The following is a 17,636-nucleotide window of genomic DNA, read 5'->3' as shown; positions in this document are numbered from 1 at the left end:
ACACTGGTGTTTTAACCAACAGCCTCATTGAATGACCCCTGGCTATAACTGTCCTTTTGCCCACCCATCCTCAAGTTGACACTTTGAGTATTAAAACAGTCAAGCTGTTGATGGCAATGAATTAGAAAGTTTAAGGTTTTGATGGTGGGTGATTTTTACCATTTACATTTTAAGACAAGCAGACACTGTCATCTAGACTGACTTTCAGAGGCAAGCGCATTCATATTCAGTCTTGCTCCCTGTGGAAATCGAACCCACGGGGGCCATACTTATGCTAGCTGAGCTACCTGGGACCATGCATTATTTCCTTTGTGGGATTTCCTAATGCCTTAAACGTATCAAGCTGAAATGATCCAGGTCTCAAGATTGTTTTTCCCACCTTCATAACCTACGTCCTCAAATTCAAGCCAGCGTCTGCCAGACCTTGCCAACCTTTCCAACACAGTGCAACAGAACACATGTATCCATTCAAAAATGTAAGTGTTCAGCCTGACAGGAAAGACCTTTCTTTTGGTCTGGGCGATGTGTTGTTAAACGGAGCGAATTTTGAGGTTACTGTCAGCTTAGCGCTGACTACCTCCTCAATCACTACCAGGTGTTGATTCTGTCTGGAGCAGGAGGTCTCAACAGGTTTTCCTCACAGCGCCTTATTGTCTTTGACAGTCCAGGTGTGTGGACCTCCCACACAATGTACACATGGTACTGAGAAAACCTCTAAGAATCTAAAATACACAGTTTGACTCCACCGACCAAGCTGTGCATAATTTGTCATGGCATCATACAAATCAAAGCACGCACCTAATTGAGCTAACCTACAAGGATGCACATCTTCGGTTTTATTCATATCAATCCTTTTTTGTCTGCCTTTGGGTTGTTCTCCCCTTGTCCGCCTGCCTCCGAACATGTTGGGGTTAGACAGACTTTCTTATTCAAAATAAATGAGGGTCACTTTACATAGCTGGCAACAGAAGTAGTGACTCCCCTGTATTCAAACTCCATGTGTTTCTTTTAGAAGTGTTGGAGAGGATGACCTCACCGCACATTCTGAGCCCAGCAGTTGTACAGAAAATTGGGTTTGGCGGATGTGCATGTGCTAAGCCTGTTAATGCCATTCTAGTTGTGGCATTCTAACAAGGTATTGAATCCAAACTGCAGAAAAAGCAGCAACAAGGAAAAAGCTTCACGGCAAGTGTATCATATGACAATCGGTCTACGACTTTATGGTCCAGGCTTTGTTCTGACCTGAGGCAGAGATTACTACGTCTGGCATAAACACTGTTCTCAGTGGTAAGACGTACTGTTTTCCCCCTCCTTATGTTTCATCAGCTTTCCTCTTGAACAATGCCTCTCGACCGAATCAGTGTTTAGCAAGGACTAAGCACAGTGAAGCAATTTGAATATCCCCTTTCTTGGCACTGCTGTACTGAGTCAGTGGTGTCTGGCGGTTTCGGTTAATCTATTGTGACTGGACCGGGCTGAATGGGACACTGGCCATCGCTGCTCGGCTTGGCGGTCCGGTCTTTTGAAGGGACTAACCTTAACGGTTCCATATGGGTTTTTAAGTGTGTTCCACATGCTGGTCCGCTGTTACCTCAACGCTGACCGATTTTTAGGGTAGCATTTCGGAAAGGAAGGCATGACTCGAAGGTAGTTTTTCCCTTGGGACATCTTTGTTCAGAGGGAGACAGCTGTGTCCCGGGCTCATACATTCATCACGTGTGAAGTCATGTCCGTGATAGTTGCAGCCACTACCAGAGTGTATTTCAAAGCCCCTTCTCTCACTCCACTTTTAGAAATACTTTGCAGGTCAGACAAAGGGTCTTGACAAACATTTTCCAAATTATGTTCCAGGCATTTTCTCTCCAGAATCGTCTTTTTTCCCCACCCTTTCTGTTTTTTTTTGTTTTGTTTCAATAGATGTTCAGATCGGTCACCAGTTTTGCTTGTGAGTTCATTCGCTTTTCCTCTCCGGCAACTTCAGTTGTCTTCCAGATCACAGACATGGCTGATCACTGTCGTCCTCGCTCCAGATTGTTTCGCTCTTAACAGCTTTTTAATGGAATCGCAAAACTAATGTGATTGCTTTTTTGAGAACTTTTTTACCAATCAGTTATTAGACAGAGATCAAGTAGTTAAACCGAGGGACGGGAAAAAAACAGAAACAGATAGAAAAAGGCCAGTTTTTCTTCAAAGTTGATTTTGTGGAGGAGTGAGCTCTGGAATGAGCTTGGAGAATTCTTTATCTCCCCTTTCCTAAACTGGCTACTTTCTCATCAGTGGGTGACTTTTGAATGTTCCAGGCAAGATGTGCATGATCTAGCTACCCGGCAACCGGACATGAATATTCGCAAAAGAGGACTGAGCAGGCTGCGGAGTTACTCGGGCATCTCTCACGATCTGTCTGACGAAGGTCTTAGTGGAGAGAGAGGGCATTTAAGGGCCAGCGAAAGGGAAAAGGACTCCCAAAAAAGGTCCGGTCCGAGTGATCCACCTCCATGGCGGACTACTGCTGTCATGGCGACAGGGCTGGTGTCTGCTGTGGTGACAGGGCTGGCTCATGCCTGGTGCGTTTACTCCATACACGAGAACTTGCTGTGGTTCTCACACCTTCACGTAAGTACTGCTCTGCTGAGGTTGTTGTGGCCTACGGGAGCCAGGTACATCCCCTTTTAAGGGGATAAGGAGATGACGTTTCCCAACGTTTCTGAAAAGTAAACATCCCTTAGCATGGACATTAAAAAGATGGCTAGGGTTTTTATTGAGGTTACATTTTGCTTGTGGATTGTTTTTAGCATTACACAATGAAGTTACTCTGAGTAATTCTTTGGTTTTTGCTTTCCATGTGCACTCACCTGACAGTGTCCCAGTGTCCTTCATTTCTTGCATCAGTACTAATGCGTGTATTGCCTCAAAGGATTTTTTTTACTTTCCCATTCTCAACCACACATGTACTAAATCTATTCCTAATAGTAAAAGGGTTTATGGTCCAGATGATATTAACAGCTGCGCATGATTTCTAGATGTTTGTTTCAGTGTCTGTGACTTTTTGGTATATGGAGAGCACATATACAGGTTAATTCAACTGCCAAGTTGGCACAGAACCTGTCTTATCAGAGTACATTGGTTTGGTAATTATTAAAACAGGATGTTTGTTTTGCCACTGGACCATTTGTACTGGATTAAAAGAAAATCTCCACATTTCCCTTTCTAATTATATTTTTTATTATAAAAAATTGACAGTTTTGACAGGTGCCTGGAGGCTGTTCTAGGCTTAAAGATATTTAAACTTGTGCTGGGTTAGCCGAATATTGGCTTTAATTACAGGGGAAAGTCAATCTCATTTGAGAAAAAAATACTCTATGCACACATTTCTTAACTGATATATATGCCAATTTCTCATTTAAATGGCATAATATCAACTGCTTCATCTTCTGAAAGAGAAATAGGCACTGGAATTAGGTGACGCATTCATGTATTCCCATGTTCATACAACATTTTTTTGCAAGCGTCTGAAATATCCTCTCAAAAAACATGTATATTGCCTTTCTATCCCTACTTATATTTCAGGAAGTTGAACGTGAAATCTCCTTTCGGACTGAATGTGGTCTCTACTACTCCTACTATAAACAGATGTTGAGGGCTCCCTCCTTTCAGCAAGGTATGGTATGACCGCATCCTCTCTTGGTCTTCATAAAAGGGAACCGATTTGTGGGGACCTAAGTGTCTAATTTTACTATCTTTGTTCGAACATCTGGTCCTTACAAGTACACACAGATCTGGATTACACACACAAACACGCACGCACACACACACAAACACACACACACACACACTCTTCTACACATCATTGTTTTTTCTAGAGGTCATCTTAAGGGGTGGAAAAAAGTCTAAACCTTTTATGGGTACAAGTGCTCTTTCAGCACTCAATGCCCTTCAAGTGAATCTGTCCACTTTTCAAACATTGCCTTCACTTGGAAACTCCAGTAATGTTTTCCCTCCATTAAATCAATTCCCTGCATTCTTATTATCCAGCATTTGCTTAAATAGAGTTCCTTAAATAGCGAGGCAATCATAGAAGAGCAAGTCTAAGCACACGTATCCCTCAGTCCAATCTGGTTAGCTTCTCTGATCATTATGGAATAGGAGTGCAATTGGACCATTGTAACCATGGGAACAAAGCTAGTTAAAAAAGGATAAAGCTCCCACAGTGGCGTTGTGACCTGTACCACAGTAAATCCTTCACTAGGGGCTCCCAGGATGGACTGCTGTTGTATTTAAGCATGAAAATGTCTCTCTCTCTCATTTTGCCGGATTCTAATCAAAAGCAAGCCTCGCCAGGCTTGTAGCTATTTCCAAGGTGCTGTTTTCGCAAGCCAAATGGTGTTGTAATTCAGTCATGCCTAATGTTCAACAGACTGGAAGGATCACACTTTGTTTACGTGACTCCATCTGCTCAAGTTAGGAGTGTCTTATCCCCGCATTATAGCTCAGCCCAGCAGAGTTTATTTCCAACTGTGAAACATCATGTTTCGTTGTTTCGCAAACGTGGTGTTAGCATTTTAGGCCCAAAAACCTAGTGATCATGTACTAAGAATGAGTTGCTCTTTGGCACCACCACCCGTTTCGCCAATCAGAGGGAGATACTAAGTGTCTGTCTCTGCGTACATGACCAGGTCTTTCAGAGCTCATCAGCGATAATACCACTGAATCCAAGAGAACCATCAATTTGTTGCAGCGGATGAACATCCATCAGGAAGTGTTCCTGGCGGTTCTCTACCGGGTTCTACCCATCCAGGTAACATTTCATCTCTTTTTTTGGAACCTTGTCTCTGTTTTCCTTACAAAATCGACATTAAGAATCACAGTGTGTTACAGTTCGAGAGTGAATAAACATACTTTTATTTTTGGGGGGACATTTATATAGAAAACACATCCCAGCTGTAATCTATTAACAAGTATTTCTAAATGATGAATATGGGAATGAATTTCCCTTTTACTCATTGTTGGATGCTTTTCTCTGTATTTCTTTCAGGCCTACCTGGAGCCAGTGTATTTCTACATTTACACAGTGTTTTCTCTCCAGGCTGTATATGTCATAGCCTTGTTCATCATCGGTTGGCTGCTGAGCGGATCCTGGCTAGCAGGGGTCCTCAGCGGAGTCTGGTACATCCTAAATAGGTACATCTTACCATACTCGCCCAGCGATTCATTCAGCAAGCCCTGGGTCTGGTCGGGCATCCGCCTAAAGGAGATTGAGGGTCCACTTAGTGATTGTTCTGAGAGTTGATCCGTAATCCGCCAGATTACATCTATTTCTTAGTGATTGTTCTGAGAGTCGATCTGTGATTCACCAGATGACATCTATTTCTTAGTGATTGTTCTGAGAGTCGATCTGTGATTCACCAGATGACATCTAATTCTTAGTGATTGTTAAGTAAGAGGTAACCTAAAATATGCTATATTTCATAGATTTTTTTTTTAATAAGCTGCAACTTAGTCTGTCATTTCTTTTTTCCCTCTGAAATAATTGATGTTTTGGCCATCTTTTACTTCCATCCGGTGCAAAATCAGACAGTCTCATCCAACTACAGTTGACCGGCTGTCCAGAATTATAGTACACTGATAAAAATGAAAACAGCTCAAATGACTAAAAAGCTGAAAATTAACACTGCTCCACATATTGACAGGCCATTCTTCTCATTATCACAGTGTTATGTGGCCAATAATGTAAACATTGAGAACAATATTTCAGAAAATATTTCCCCTTGTGCTTTTACCAAGGGGACATGCTGAAGATAGCCAATAGTCTATAACCAACAATACCTTGAGCTGACATTGAATGTTGTTTTGATAAATCTTCAACCAAGAATTCCCAGAATCTAATGAGGCCTAAACAACTATAGTGTTCTGGAGACAGAATCGGTCGGAAAAGATTAATTAAGGTGGGGCCATTCTGTATGTCTTCTACAAGCCTGTGTAAATAAATAAATAAGCCGCAAACACAATTAGTCTTTAACATACACTCACCTAAAGGATTATTAGGAACACCATACTAATACTGTGTTTGACCCCCTTTCGCCTTCAGAACTGCCTTAATTCTACGTGGCATTGATTCAACAAGGTGCTGAAAGCATTGTTTAGAAATGTTGGCCCATATTGATAGGATAGCATCTTGCAGTTGATGGAGATTTGTGGGATGCACATCCAGGGCACGAAGCTCCCGTTCCACCACATCCCAAAGATGCTCTATTGGGTTGAGATCTGGTGACTGTGGGGGCCATTTCAGTACAGTGAACATTGTCATGTTCAAGAAACCAATTTGAAATGATTCGAGCTTTGTGACATGGTGCATTATCCTGCTGGAAGTAGCCATCAGAGGATGGGTACATGGTGGTCATAAAGGGATGGACATCGTCAGAAACAGTGCTCAGGTAGGCCGTGGCATTTAAACGATGCCCAATTGACACTAAGGGGCCTAAAGTGTGCCAAGACAACATCCCCCACACCATTATACCACCACCACCAGCCTGCACAATGGTAACAAGGCATGATGGATCCATGTTCACATTCTGTTTACGCTAAATTCTGACTCTACCATCTGAATGTCTCAACAGAAATCGAGACTCATCAGACCAGGCAACATTCTTCCAGTCTTCGGTGGGGTCTTCTGCTGTTGTAGCCCATCCGCCTCAAGGTTGTGCGTGTTGTGGCTTCACTAATGCTTTGCTGCATACCTCGGTTGTAACGAGTGGTTATTTCTGTCAAAGTTGCTCTTCTATCAACTTGAATCAGTCGGCCCATTCTCCTCTGACCTCTAGCATCAACAAGGCATTTTCGCCCACAGGACTGGATGTTTTTTTCTTTTCACACCATTCTTTGTAAACCCTAGAATTGGTTGTGCGTGAAAATCCCAGTAACTGAGCAGATTGTGAAATACTCAGACCGGCCCGTCTGGCACCAACAACCATGCCATGCTCATAATTGCTTAAATCATCTTTCTTTCCCATTCTGACATTCAGTTTGGAGTTCAGGAGATTGTCTTGACCAGGACCCCACCCCTAAATGCATTGAAGCAACTGCCATGTGATTGGTTGATTAGATAATTGCATTAATGAGAGATTGAACAGGTGTTCCTAATAATTCTTTAGGTGAGTGTATATGTTAACATTAAAGTTAATTAATGTAGCAAAAAAAAATGTTTTGTGCTTTATGAGTGCTTTACTGCGACAACAGTAATTATGTACAGCTACATAAAAAAGAACATGGAACAAATTCATATGACAACGCATACATTTTTACTTTCAATTCTCTTTTACACACAGAAAACATTTTAATGCGCGGTCTATCTCAGTGGACCAGTATCAGATTGTTTTATTTTCTATTCATCATTGAATTCTGTTTTTCTTTGTCTTTTGTTTTATGCTTGGGAGACCTTTTAGTGCATGATATTCTCAGTTGACTAGCTTTTGCAGATAAGTCTGAAGAGTGAGCCAAAAAAGAACAAACAAACTGCATCACCTCTGCAGGGAAATTAAACTCTTAACAGCTTGTTTCAAAAATAGCTTTCAGTTTATCTAAAAACTTTGTTGTGACAAGACTAATCTGTGCTGATTATGACCAATTAAAGGTGAGTAGTGTAGGACTATGGAGAATTCTGTTAGAGCTCAGTATGTTCATGTCAATACACACTTTCTCCTCTTGCCAAATGATGCCTATTCAAGTGATTAAAAATTTAACTTAAAAATAAACTACCAGAACCATCAAAACCTTCCAAACCGGCGATTTCAATCACGCAGCACCTGTTTCTATAAGAGTGTATTCCACCATCACAACCTTTCTTTTTGTTTCTCCTGTTATGTAAGCAGGATTTGCATGAGCCAGCAGTCAAAATATGTAACTGGCAATGTGTTGTCTCGTGGCGGGAAGGAACATAAGCTCCGCACGTGAATACAGTAGATTAGGAATGCACCATGTCAGTTCTGGAGCGATGCGTGCCCCATTCTCTTACTAGCTTGGAGTGTATGGCTGGTGGCCTCAGTCTGTGTCAACACTCACATAATGGATTTGGCAACACAACTCCAAGCAACAAGCCGTTGGTTTGGTAAAAACAATAAAAGATCTCGATTAAAATGGTTTCCCTCCCCTCCACAATACGGTTGTTCTGAACTGCAAGCGGATCCGCGGGTTGAAAGAAGGTTTTTATTTCACCCGCCTGCTGATTTCTTTGGGCTGGTCGTCCGCGGGGAAACCATCGACCTGATGCAGGGCTCCACAACAGAGCAGTAAAACACTGACGCCCATTACTCACACTGTTTTACTGCAGACTGTCGCAAGGCCAATTCTAGACGTCTCAGTTAAATGTTTGGTCTGACACGACGACAAAATGGCCGCTGTCTGAGTGGTTCCTGTGTGTTTGTGTGACTGTTTCAGAGTGGACACGACGCGTGTGGAGTTCACCATCTCCCTCAGGGAGAATTGGTCCTTACCCTTCTTTGCTCTCCAAGTCGCTGCCATCACCTGTTATCTGAGGCCTCACCTCAACACCATCCAGCAGGTAGTTCCTCTTCTCGTAGCGCCCGCCTGCAGTAGAGGGATGGGAAAACCAGTTGAAATTATTGATTATTCAAGTTCTGATCTGGTCTTATTGAAAATGGACCTGTGTCGTTGTCTCAAATGGTCTCTGAGCAGAAGGTTGTGGTGTGGCTGATGTTCCTGGCCACGTTCCTGTTCTGCCTGACCTGGCAGTTCAATCAGTTCATCCTGCTGATACAGGCTCTCGTCGTCTTCAGCCTGGACGCTGTGGACCTCATCTCTACGGAGCAGGTCTGAGACGGCGTTGTTCTTTAATACCACACATGCATTCAAACCTATTCCGCACATTGTACTCTTCTGTTTCTGAAGCGTCTCTATGCTGACATCCAACACAGACTACTGACGCGTACATGTACATTTTCAAATGGAAAATTACCAGACTGCTCTGTGTTATTTTTAAAATATACTTTAAGGCATTCTCAAGCTTTATTGATCGGAGTCAGTGCATGGGGAATATATGAGAAGACTAGTACGCCGGATTCAAACCCACGCTTTGGCCTGGACCAAATTCCCAGATGTTGAATGAGCTTGTGTTCACTGTGGATGGTAAATCAATCAAGCTTGAGGCTTTGGTTAAGTATGAGCCGAGATGCGGACATGAAGCTTCAGGTCAAAGGTTAGGTCACAAGTCGTGGATGTGTGTTGATAGTGTTCCTCTTCTGACACCTCCTCCTCTCTCCTCCTCTCTCCTCCCAGGTGACCTGTCTGTACCTGGTTCAGGTCAGCGGCCTGCTTTCCGTGTGGCTCCTGCAGTTCTGTAACTCTATGATCCTGGGCTCGCTTGTTCTCAGCTTCATCGTGGCCGCTCTCTTTGTCAAGCACTTCCAGGTGAGCCCAAATGTGTCCTGGAGCTAGAATGATTAACTATACGGTTCCACCTGAAGACACTTACTGTATCACTTAAGATAATTTTTGCTAATATTGTTACTTATATTGAAGAAATGTGAAGAATGGATTGAAATATACATTGTTTGCCTTTCCGAGTTAGGGTTAAAGGGCACAAATGATGGCTATAACCATCAAACTAATAGTAGACATTTTAAGGGAAAAAAAGCGTTCACTTTATAAATGGACTGTTCTGTTCAACGGCATCACATCAATTCAGACATTTTATGGAAAATAAGCCTTTTGTCCATATCTCCTAGCTCCACATTCATGTTTGCGTGGCTGAAACTTTTTCTTTCTGCCTTGTGTTCTGTTCAGAAAGGTCTGAAGAGCGGAGGTCTTGCAGCGCGCCTGGGAAAGCTACTCCTCCACACCTTCCTCGTACTCACACTAACATTCACTATTAATTATTTAGCCAAGGTGAGCCCTGAGACTTGTACTACATCCCCCGCCTCCTCTCCCGTCACCCGGGATGAATAAGATATCTGCTGTGTTTTACAAGCAGCTGCGAAGCCTAGAGAAAGCCTAGCTGGGCTCTGTAGCAGCCCTCTGAAACACATCCGCAGCTGTTATAAAACCACTGTACAATTGAAACTTGTGCAGCAGAAACAATGTTTTTTTTAGGAAGTGCATTATGTTAACTTGAATCTAAGGAATGTTATGTTTCTGCTTTTGGCTGTTTCTTGTTGAGGCTTAAGAGACAACCTGATTGTATCTCCTTTCTCTGTATGTGTTCTTGCTCGGACAGAGAGCTCTGCAGCTGCGCTCGGATGAACACATCTTCAAATTCATAAAGTCCAAGTTTGGCTTGGGACCTACAAGGTATGCACTCCGAGTTGCCGCACAACGTTTCAATGATTCACCAACTGATACTTGAGGAATAATTAATTCATCGGCCTGCCTATGGTATAGTCCTGAGATGTTAAACCCTGTCCATTGATCGCATATTAAATGTGATTCATACACCCAGAGGAAATGTGCTGTAGTATTTCAGATTTAGCGTCCAACCAAACTGGATGAACCGACCACCACGTTAATAATCAAAGCCACGGTGTATGGTTGCAACTCCCCCACCTCCACCCTCTCCTCTCTTTCAGAGATTTCGATGCCAGCCTGTACCTGTGCGAGGAGGCTTTCGGGCTGCTTCCCTTGAACACGTTTGAGCGCTTGGCTGAAACTCTGCTGGCGTACCCGTATCTGGTCACGGTGGCTGTTCTCTTGGCATTGCTGATGATGGTGGCGCTGGCCAACCTCTGGTAGGCCTGATCTCCCCACCCACCTGTGTCCTTTGTCTGTGGACAGTGAACGATGTTCAGACACACTCCAGAAATAGTCGAGTCATGTCCCAGAGCTTATAGCTTCCTGGCTCCCATGCCTACATCAGCCTCAGTCCCATGTGTCATATTGCGTGTCCACATTTTTGTCGGGTTATTATTCTACTTCAACATCTTGACCATCTGTCATGCCTGCCTAAAGCCTAGCTCTGATATCAAAGATATTAAAGAACAATTCTTATGAATAATTAGCAGGCCTTAGGAGCTCTCCTTTTTGTAAGGCTTATTTATTAATGAAACATCGAAGTAACCTGCTTGCTTTATTTTTGCTATGCTGATGGTGCACGTTTTCAAACTACTATGTGAGCTTCCATATGCGCACCAGGATGATGCGCAAACACTGTTAGTTAAACAATCCGATTGGCTAGCGGTAGACACTTGATATGAATGTCCGGTGCAAGACTAGAAACGCCTCGGAGACAAACCTGGCGATGGCCGCTACTGACCGTTTGTCAACCACGGATTTAGCAACAGACGTCGGGGCAGGTGGGGCTGTCGGACACAGGAATCGAACCCTAGTCGACAAGACCACAGTTTTAGCAGGTACATTAACGGGTTACTGAGTCATGTTTCTGGTGCTTTCCCAGTTTCTCTCTTTCTTTCCAATGACAGAGAAAGAGGGAAAAAGGGAGGGCGAGAGATAGAGGGATTCAGTGTCTTGGTCTGCTGTCATTCCAGTTATCAGAACCCAGTCTAGGTCCCCAGGCACTCAACCCTCCAATAAGCTCATCATTAAAGGCTCATTTCAGATACTCCAGTTAACCTTTTGAAGGAGAGCCGAATAATCTGCGTAACGCCACCTGCCCTCTCCTCCATATATTATGCATCAGTGTTTTCCCCATTCCCAGTGAATCAGCGGCGGGCGGGCAGCTGCTGCCGAAAGGCGTATGCGAGGAGCGGCCGACCTGTATACGGTCAGATGTCGCATACAATCTGTTACACACCGTCTTCTTCGGGCTCCTTGCGCTCAGCACCATGAGGTGAGCTTCACTGCTTGTTCAAGATGCTATCTCAACAGAAAGGTCGGGAATAACCAACCTCTATTTTCTTTATCTGTACTTTCGGCTTAATCTACCCATCTGTCTGTCCCTCTATTCCTTTCTTTATTTCTCTTGCTCTCTCTCCGAACGGCTCTTTTCTTATCTGCCTAATTTTTTGATTACACACCATTTCCAATTCGTGATGTTTATTTTGCCGGCCTGTAATACAAGGAGAGCGACGCTGATAATATCATTATAACGCAAAGTCAATTTTAGTTAAAGTTTTTAAAGAAAGTTGAAATGAGGAAGTTCAGATCTGCTACAACCGCTGCTTTTTCCCTTCTCACCAGAATGAAATATCTTTGGACTGGCCATATGTGTGTATTTGCTTCCTATGGCGTGTGTGGCAAGGAGCTGTGGTCCCTCTTCTTAAACATGATCCGCTGTAACACTAAAATGAAGGTAAAGTGGTCAAAGCACAATATGTTTATTTCACATAAGAGTTAATACATCTCCTGTTAGCTTATCCTGCTTCCCACCATGCTATGACCTAGTTCCTCTAATGAGCCAATAGAAATGGTAGTACCTCCATCCTGCTGAACAATTACAGTGTTGTCCACCAGGTGGCAATATGGTAACAACCAACTAACCCAGACACCTCATGATAAACCAAAATGGCACAACAGATAGTGATGTTCTCCCTGCTTATTGGCCCTGTTCTCACTTGAAATGGGTTTCTTTCTAATTTTACAGCTGAGGCTAATCAGGTACATGGTTCCACTTGTCATTCTGGGCTTTCTATATTACAAGGTGAGACAATTTGCATCTTTTTCTCACATACATAAATGAACAAAGTCAATAGTTGAAAAATGTGAATCTGCAAGCATTGTGTTAAGGACTTTGGCTCTGTCCTCTTGTCACTTTGATAACAGTTATGAGGACTTGGCAGGCACTCAGGCATGCGATTGGATGTGTTTGTTTTATTTTTGGATGATAATTTTGAACTGACTTGAGTGTACAATTTTTTCTGCTTTGTTCTCTATAGTTCTGGCCCAAACTCATGGCAGAAGTTTCAGAGCTGAGAGAATTCTACGACCCCGACACTGTTGAGCTGATGACTTGGATTAGGTAAAATCTTCGGGCTTTCTGGTCTCGTATGCACCCACACACCTCAAACAAACAAACATCAGGTTAGCTTGGTTCCACAGATCACGTTCCACCATCACTGTCCGTGACTCCCTGTGTTTATGTGAAATGTAGATTTGGCGAGCTGCGGCCCATGAATAAAGCATGGACGGAGCTCCCAGTGGGGATCCAGCGGTTCAGCCCGCGGTGCAGTCCCCTTGTGGAATGGTTTTATTAAGCCAATCGGCCCCAGCACTGTTGGAGGCAGAGGCAAATTTGGCGTTGACTCCTTTGGTTGGAGAGGAACTAAGTGGGAAGGACAGGTCTTAAGAGAAACTCACTATGTGGAAATGACACAGGTTCTCTGCCTCCGGAGAAAATCCAATTTGCTCGGTGGATTAGCGTACAGTTACCTTCACCGGTGCTAGTGAATTAAGCTTCTTGCTATGCGCTAATTACATTTAAGATGAAAGAGTTAAGCTGGGATCGTGTTTCATGAGACTCCGGCATAGCAAAGCTCCTCTTGTTTCACATAGATTATGACAGATTCAAAACCAAGAGAGAGGAGGGGGGTTTGGAACATATATTTCTGTCTCATTCAAAGTATTTAAATCAAGTACTCATTGGTTTATTGTAATCATTTTAGTGAATGTTTGAACATAACCATGTACTTGTAGGCAGTTGCTAAATTCAAGTACTTTGTAACAAATCTGAAGAAAATATTTAATCAACACACCAGAAACTATTGTGGGACGAAGAAGAATGACTATTTCCAGCTCCAAAATAATGATGTACTGATGCAGATCTCTCAACAAATGTATTGACCTCCTGGTTGGTCTCCTGCCAGCCCAGACTGAAGTGGGTTTGCTGACTGTTACTTTGTTTCCCCCAGTTCCAGCTGATTCTGTAATTGTGAGTCCCTCCAGCATCCTCCTGTGAAATGCACATTCAGAAGTCTGTGAGATTCACCATTGTGAATGGAATTGATCATTTCTCAATACTGCCTTCTCCAAGTCTGCTGGTTCCCTTTAAAGTTGGGTTGCTGTCTTGTCATTACTGGTTTTGACAGCATTGTGAAGCACCATCACCAGACATCTTTTTTATTTAGAGCATTGGCTGCCTTGCAATTAATTTCCCCCCTTTTGTTCGTTGGTTAATATTGCAGCGCCATTCTTTGATTCGGAGGAGACTTGTTTTTGATTAATGAAGTCAAATTAAGCTTTTGTTTTCCCAGGGAAAGTTCTATAGCTGTAAGAGTAGCTGTACTTTCTGTTCAATATGTTTTCACGCGGCAAAAGTAGGCTTTTTAATGTTTCTGACACTTGTTCTGTACTTTCGCTACCTCTAATTGTCGTTCTGTCAGTTTGCCTTTTACTTGTAATTTTTCCAAATGAGCCGCGGTTTCCCCCTATTATACATTGCCTTATTCGGATCTCAGTAACAGTGTATGCGTTCTCTCGATTAAACCGTGTATTCCATCCTGCAAAACGCTTTTCTTACTTTGCCCACTGTGAAATTGCATTATAATGACATCTTAGCAAACTCTCCCCTTCAACCGATCAGCCAGTCGATCGATCATCATTCACCCTCCACTAAGTCACCGAACTCGAACGTGGCAGTGGAATTAGTCATTCTTGTGGCCGTTTGATGTAACAGGTCGGTGTAGCAGCCAGTATCTGCATTGATCCATCTTCTCCATCTGGCTGCGAGCAGAGCACATAGCACGAGAAGAGCTGCAGGATAAGTGAGGATGGATGTGACTGTCCCATCTTCATCGCTCTCGTTCGCGGGCCTTCAGCAACAAATCACAGCCGACAGCATCTCCTAGCGGTTGGCATGCCCCTCCGCTGCCACTGCCTGCCATTTCTCTTGACGCCGTAAACAGTTAGCAGGCCGTCATCTCCCTTGCCCGTTTGGATTCACAAATGCTAAAAACGTCTCTGTCGGCACTTTTTGTCCCAGCCCGCGGCACTGCCGGTTTCAAGAGGGCATGCATCAACAGGTGTATGGCGGCGTTCATTTACCGCCTCGCGTAGTCCTACCTCTGTGTGTAGCATAACTAACACTCAGACACAGGCATGCATACCAATTTCACGCTTAGTCACCACCCATGTCCTCCTCCACCAACTATTAACGGCATTAATCAATTTTTATAATGTCACCGGGGCGGCGGGCCAGCATTTACATACCGGAATATAAATCTGAAATTAAATGTAGATCAGCTGAGTTCTGAGGAATCCCTCTTGAATATGCAGTAATTAAAGAAAAACTCCCATAGCGACAGGAGGCGACCCGGAAGAGCAGGTCAGAGGCCAGTCCCATCATATCTAGTGCGGGAGGGGCTGGTGATTAGCCCAGCAAGCTGCTAATGTTTCTAGCGGGGGCATCTCGCTTTTCAATCCCTCGGTTTTAAATGGCGCATCAGCGTGGCGTTTGGAACAGAGGTGGTAATAATAGGTGCTGTAAAAGGCACTTGCTATGATTTGTTATAGAGTTAACCTGGGTATTTGAGTATATTTTCAAATCTAGATACCGCAATGGCTTCTTAACTAGGGAGTAGTCAATTGAACAATATAACACAGGATTGAATTACTTAATTTGCAGTGTGTGTGCCCGTGTGAAATGATAATGATCAAGCATTGTATTTATACAGAATGACAATTATTTATTGCATTTTAACAGCTCGACTGTCGCAGCCTTGACTTATTTTTAACAAGCGAGAGAGAACAAAACTATCTTTCGCTTATGCTCTTTTGTGCCGTTCTTGACATTCTAATTGATTTGTGGAACTTTACAGGTGGTTCTTTTCACACTGTGTGCTTTTTGTTTCTGCTTGAAATTACCTGATTCCCCAGCTGTTATCAAGAATCACCACCAACCATTCAAAATTAATGTGCTTGAGTTAAATCTCTATCAGTCTCTCTCCCCCATTCCCTCTGTAAAACCAAATGGTTGTTACACTATCATATTGAGTTTTGGCTCGTTTTAGATTTTAAAAATGACCTCCTGGTTTCTGAGGTTAGAGGGCATCTCTGACATGTACGGGTGTAGAATGAGTCACTGTGACCATGAGTAGAGATGGTTGTTATGAGATAAAAAAGTCCCAAGGTCAGGCGTTGTTAATAAAACGTCTTTTCCTGGAGGTATACTTGGTGGGCTGTACCAATAGAACCTCCTCCATTTAGGCATTGTCCCTGCCTTGAGTCGTCATCCTGGAACACCTTGAGAAAGAGGCCTTTGCGGGGAAAAAAATAGAAAAGATAAACATGTTTTATTTGTCTGAGAACTATACGTTCCCAGCAGCCTTAGAAGGCTCAGACCTTTCAAAAGCCTGTCCTTGAAGTTGTTTGTCTCCATGAAACTTTTAAATGTCACATTATTCTTGTAGAAAAGCTGAAAGTGGGGCTGTGGGTGTAGTCTAATAGAATGGCTATTGTAAAATAACTTGATGATACTTACTAAAGAATATCTGCAGTGTCCAATACAAATGTCTCTATAATGGGTCTTTGCTGCCTTCCCCAACTTCTTTTTAATTTACCCGGATGACAATGATTCTCCGTTGATGCTGGCCAATTTGCATCGCCAGCAATGATGCTTCATGTAATGCAACCCAATGGTACCACATACAGTGAGGAAAAAAAAAAATTTCATCCCCTGCTGATTTTGTATGTTTGCCCACTGACAAAGAAATGATCAGTCTATAATTTTAATGGTAGGTTTATTTGAACCATGAGAGACAGAATAACAACACAAAAATCCAGAGAAACACATGTCAACATTTTTATAAATTGATTCCCTTTTTAATGAGTGAAATAAGTATTTGATCCCCTCTCAATCAGAAAGAGGTCTGGCTCCCAGGTGTCTTTTATACATGTAACAAGATGAGATTAGGAGCACACTCTTAAAAGCAGTGCTCCTAATCTCAGTTTGTTACCTGTATAAAAGACACCGGTCCACAGAAGCAATCAATCAATCAGATTCCAAACTCTCCCCCATGGCCAAGACCAAAGAGCTGTGCAAGGATGTCAGGGACAAGATTGTAGACCTACACAAGGCTGGAATGGGCTACAAGACCATCGCCAAGCAGCTTGGTGAGAAAGTGACAACAGTTGGTGGGGTAATTCGCAAATGGAAGAAATACAAAATAACTGTCAATCTCCCTCTGTCTGGGGCTCCATGCAAGATCTCACCTTGTGGAGTTGCAATGACCATGAGAACTGTGGGGAATCTGACCAGGACTACACAGGAGGATCTTGTCAATGATCTCAAGGCAGCTGGGATTCAGAGGGAAACTGGGTGAAAGTGTTTTGTTCAGATGAGACCAAAATTGAGCTCTTTGGCATCTACTCAACTCGCTGTGTTTGGGTGGAGGAGGAATGGTGCCTATGACCCCAAGAACACCATCCCCACTGTCCTGGAGTGGCCTAGCCAGTCTCCAGACCTTAATCCCATAGAAAATCTGTGGAGGGAGCTGACGGTTTGAGTTGCCAAACGTCAGCCTCGAAACCTTAATGATTTGGAGGAGATCTGCAAAGAGGAGTGGGACAAAATCCCTCCTGAGATGTGTGCAAACCTGGTGGCCAACTACAAGTAACGTCTGACCTCTGTGATTGCCAACAAGGGTTTTGCCACCAAGCACCAAGTCATGTTTTGCAGAGGGGTCGAATACTTACTTCACTCATTAAAATGCAAATCAATTTATAACATTTTACATGCATTT

The 17,636-nt window shown here is 43.2% G+C and overlaps 1 protein-coding gene across 3 annotated transcripts in view; it reads left to right on the top strand.

The window, feature by feature from the left end:
- Positions 1-17,636, top strand: part of dpy19l3 (dpy-19 like C-mannosyltransferase 3) — a 40,183-nt gene that overhangs the window by 5,754 nt on the left and 16,793 nt on the right. For 2 of the 3 annotated variants that reach the window (XM_020054430.3, XM_010891400.4), the window contains exons 4-16: positions 3,568-3,658; positions 4,674-4,795; positions 5,033-5,178; positions 8,431-8,554; positions 8,689-8,823; positions 9,289-9,420; positions 9,796-9,897; positions 10,226-10,299; positions 10,575-10,733; positions 11,660-11,791; positions 12,142-12,253; positions 12,545-12,601; positions 12,837-12,919. In XM_020054430.3, coding sequence (XP_019909989.2) covers positions 3,568-3,658; positions 4,674-4,795; positions 5,033-5,178; positions 8,431-8,554; positions 8,689-8,823; positions 9,289-9,420; positions 9,796-9,897; positions 10,226-10,299; positions 10,575-10,733; positions 11,660-11,791; positions 12,142-12,253; positions 12,545-12,601; positions 12,837-12,919 — 1,469 coding nt within the window. Of the gene's footprint in view, positions 1-2; positions 2,614-3,567; positions 3,659-4,673; positions 4,796-5,032; positions 5,179-8,430; positions 8,555-8,688; positions 8,824-9,288; positions 9,421-9,795; positions 9,898-10,225; positions 10,300-10,574; positions 10,734-11,659; positions 11,792-12,141; positions 12,254-12,544; positions 12,602-12,836; positions 12,920-17,636 lie in introns of those variants that run through there. The other variant, XM_034295230.1, reaches the window with a different exon arrangement.

This window comes from Esox lucius, chromosome 2 (genome assembly GCF_011004845.1).
Source record: "Esox lucius isolate fEsoLuc1 chromosome 2, fEsoLuc1.pri, whole genome shotgun sequence".
In the NCBI taxonomy this organism is placed as follows: domain Eukaryota; kingdom Metazoa; phylum Chordata; class Actinopteri; order Esociformes; family Esocidae; genus Esox; species Esox lucius.
Note: the sequence above shows the minus strand (reverse complement) of the source record. Positions and strands in the feature narration are given on the sequence as shown.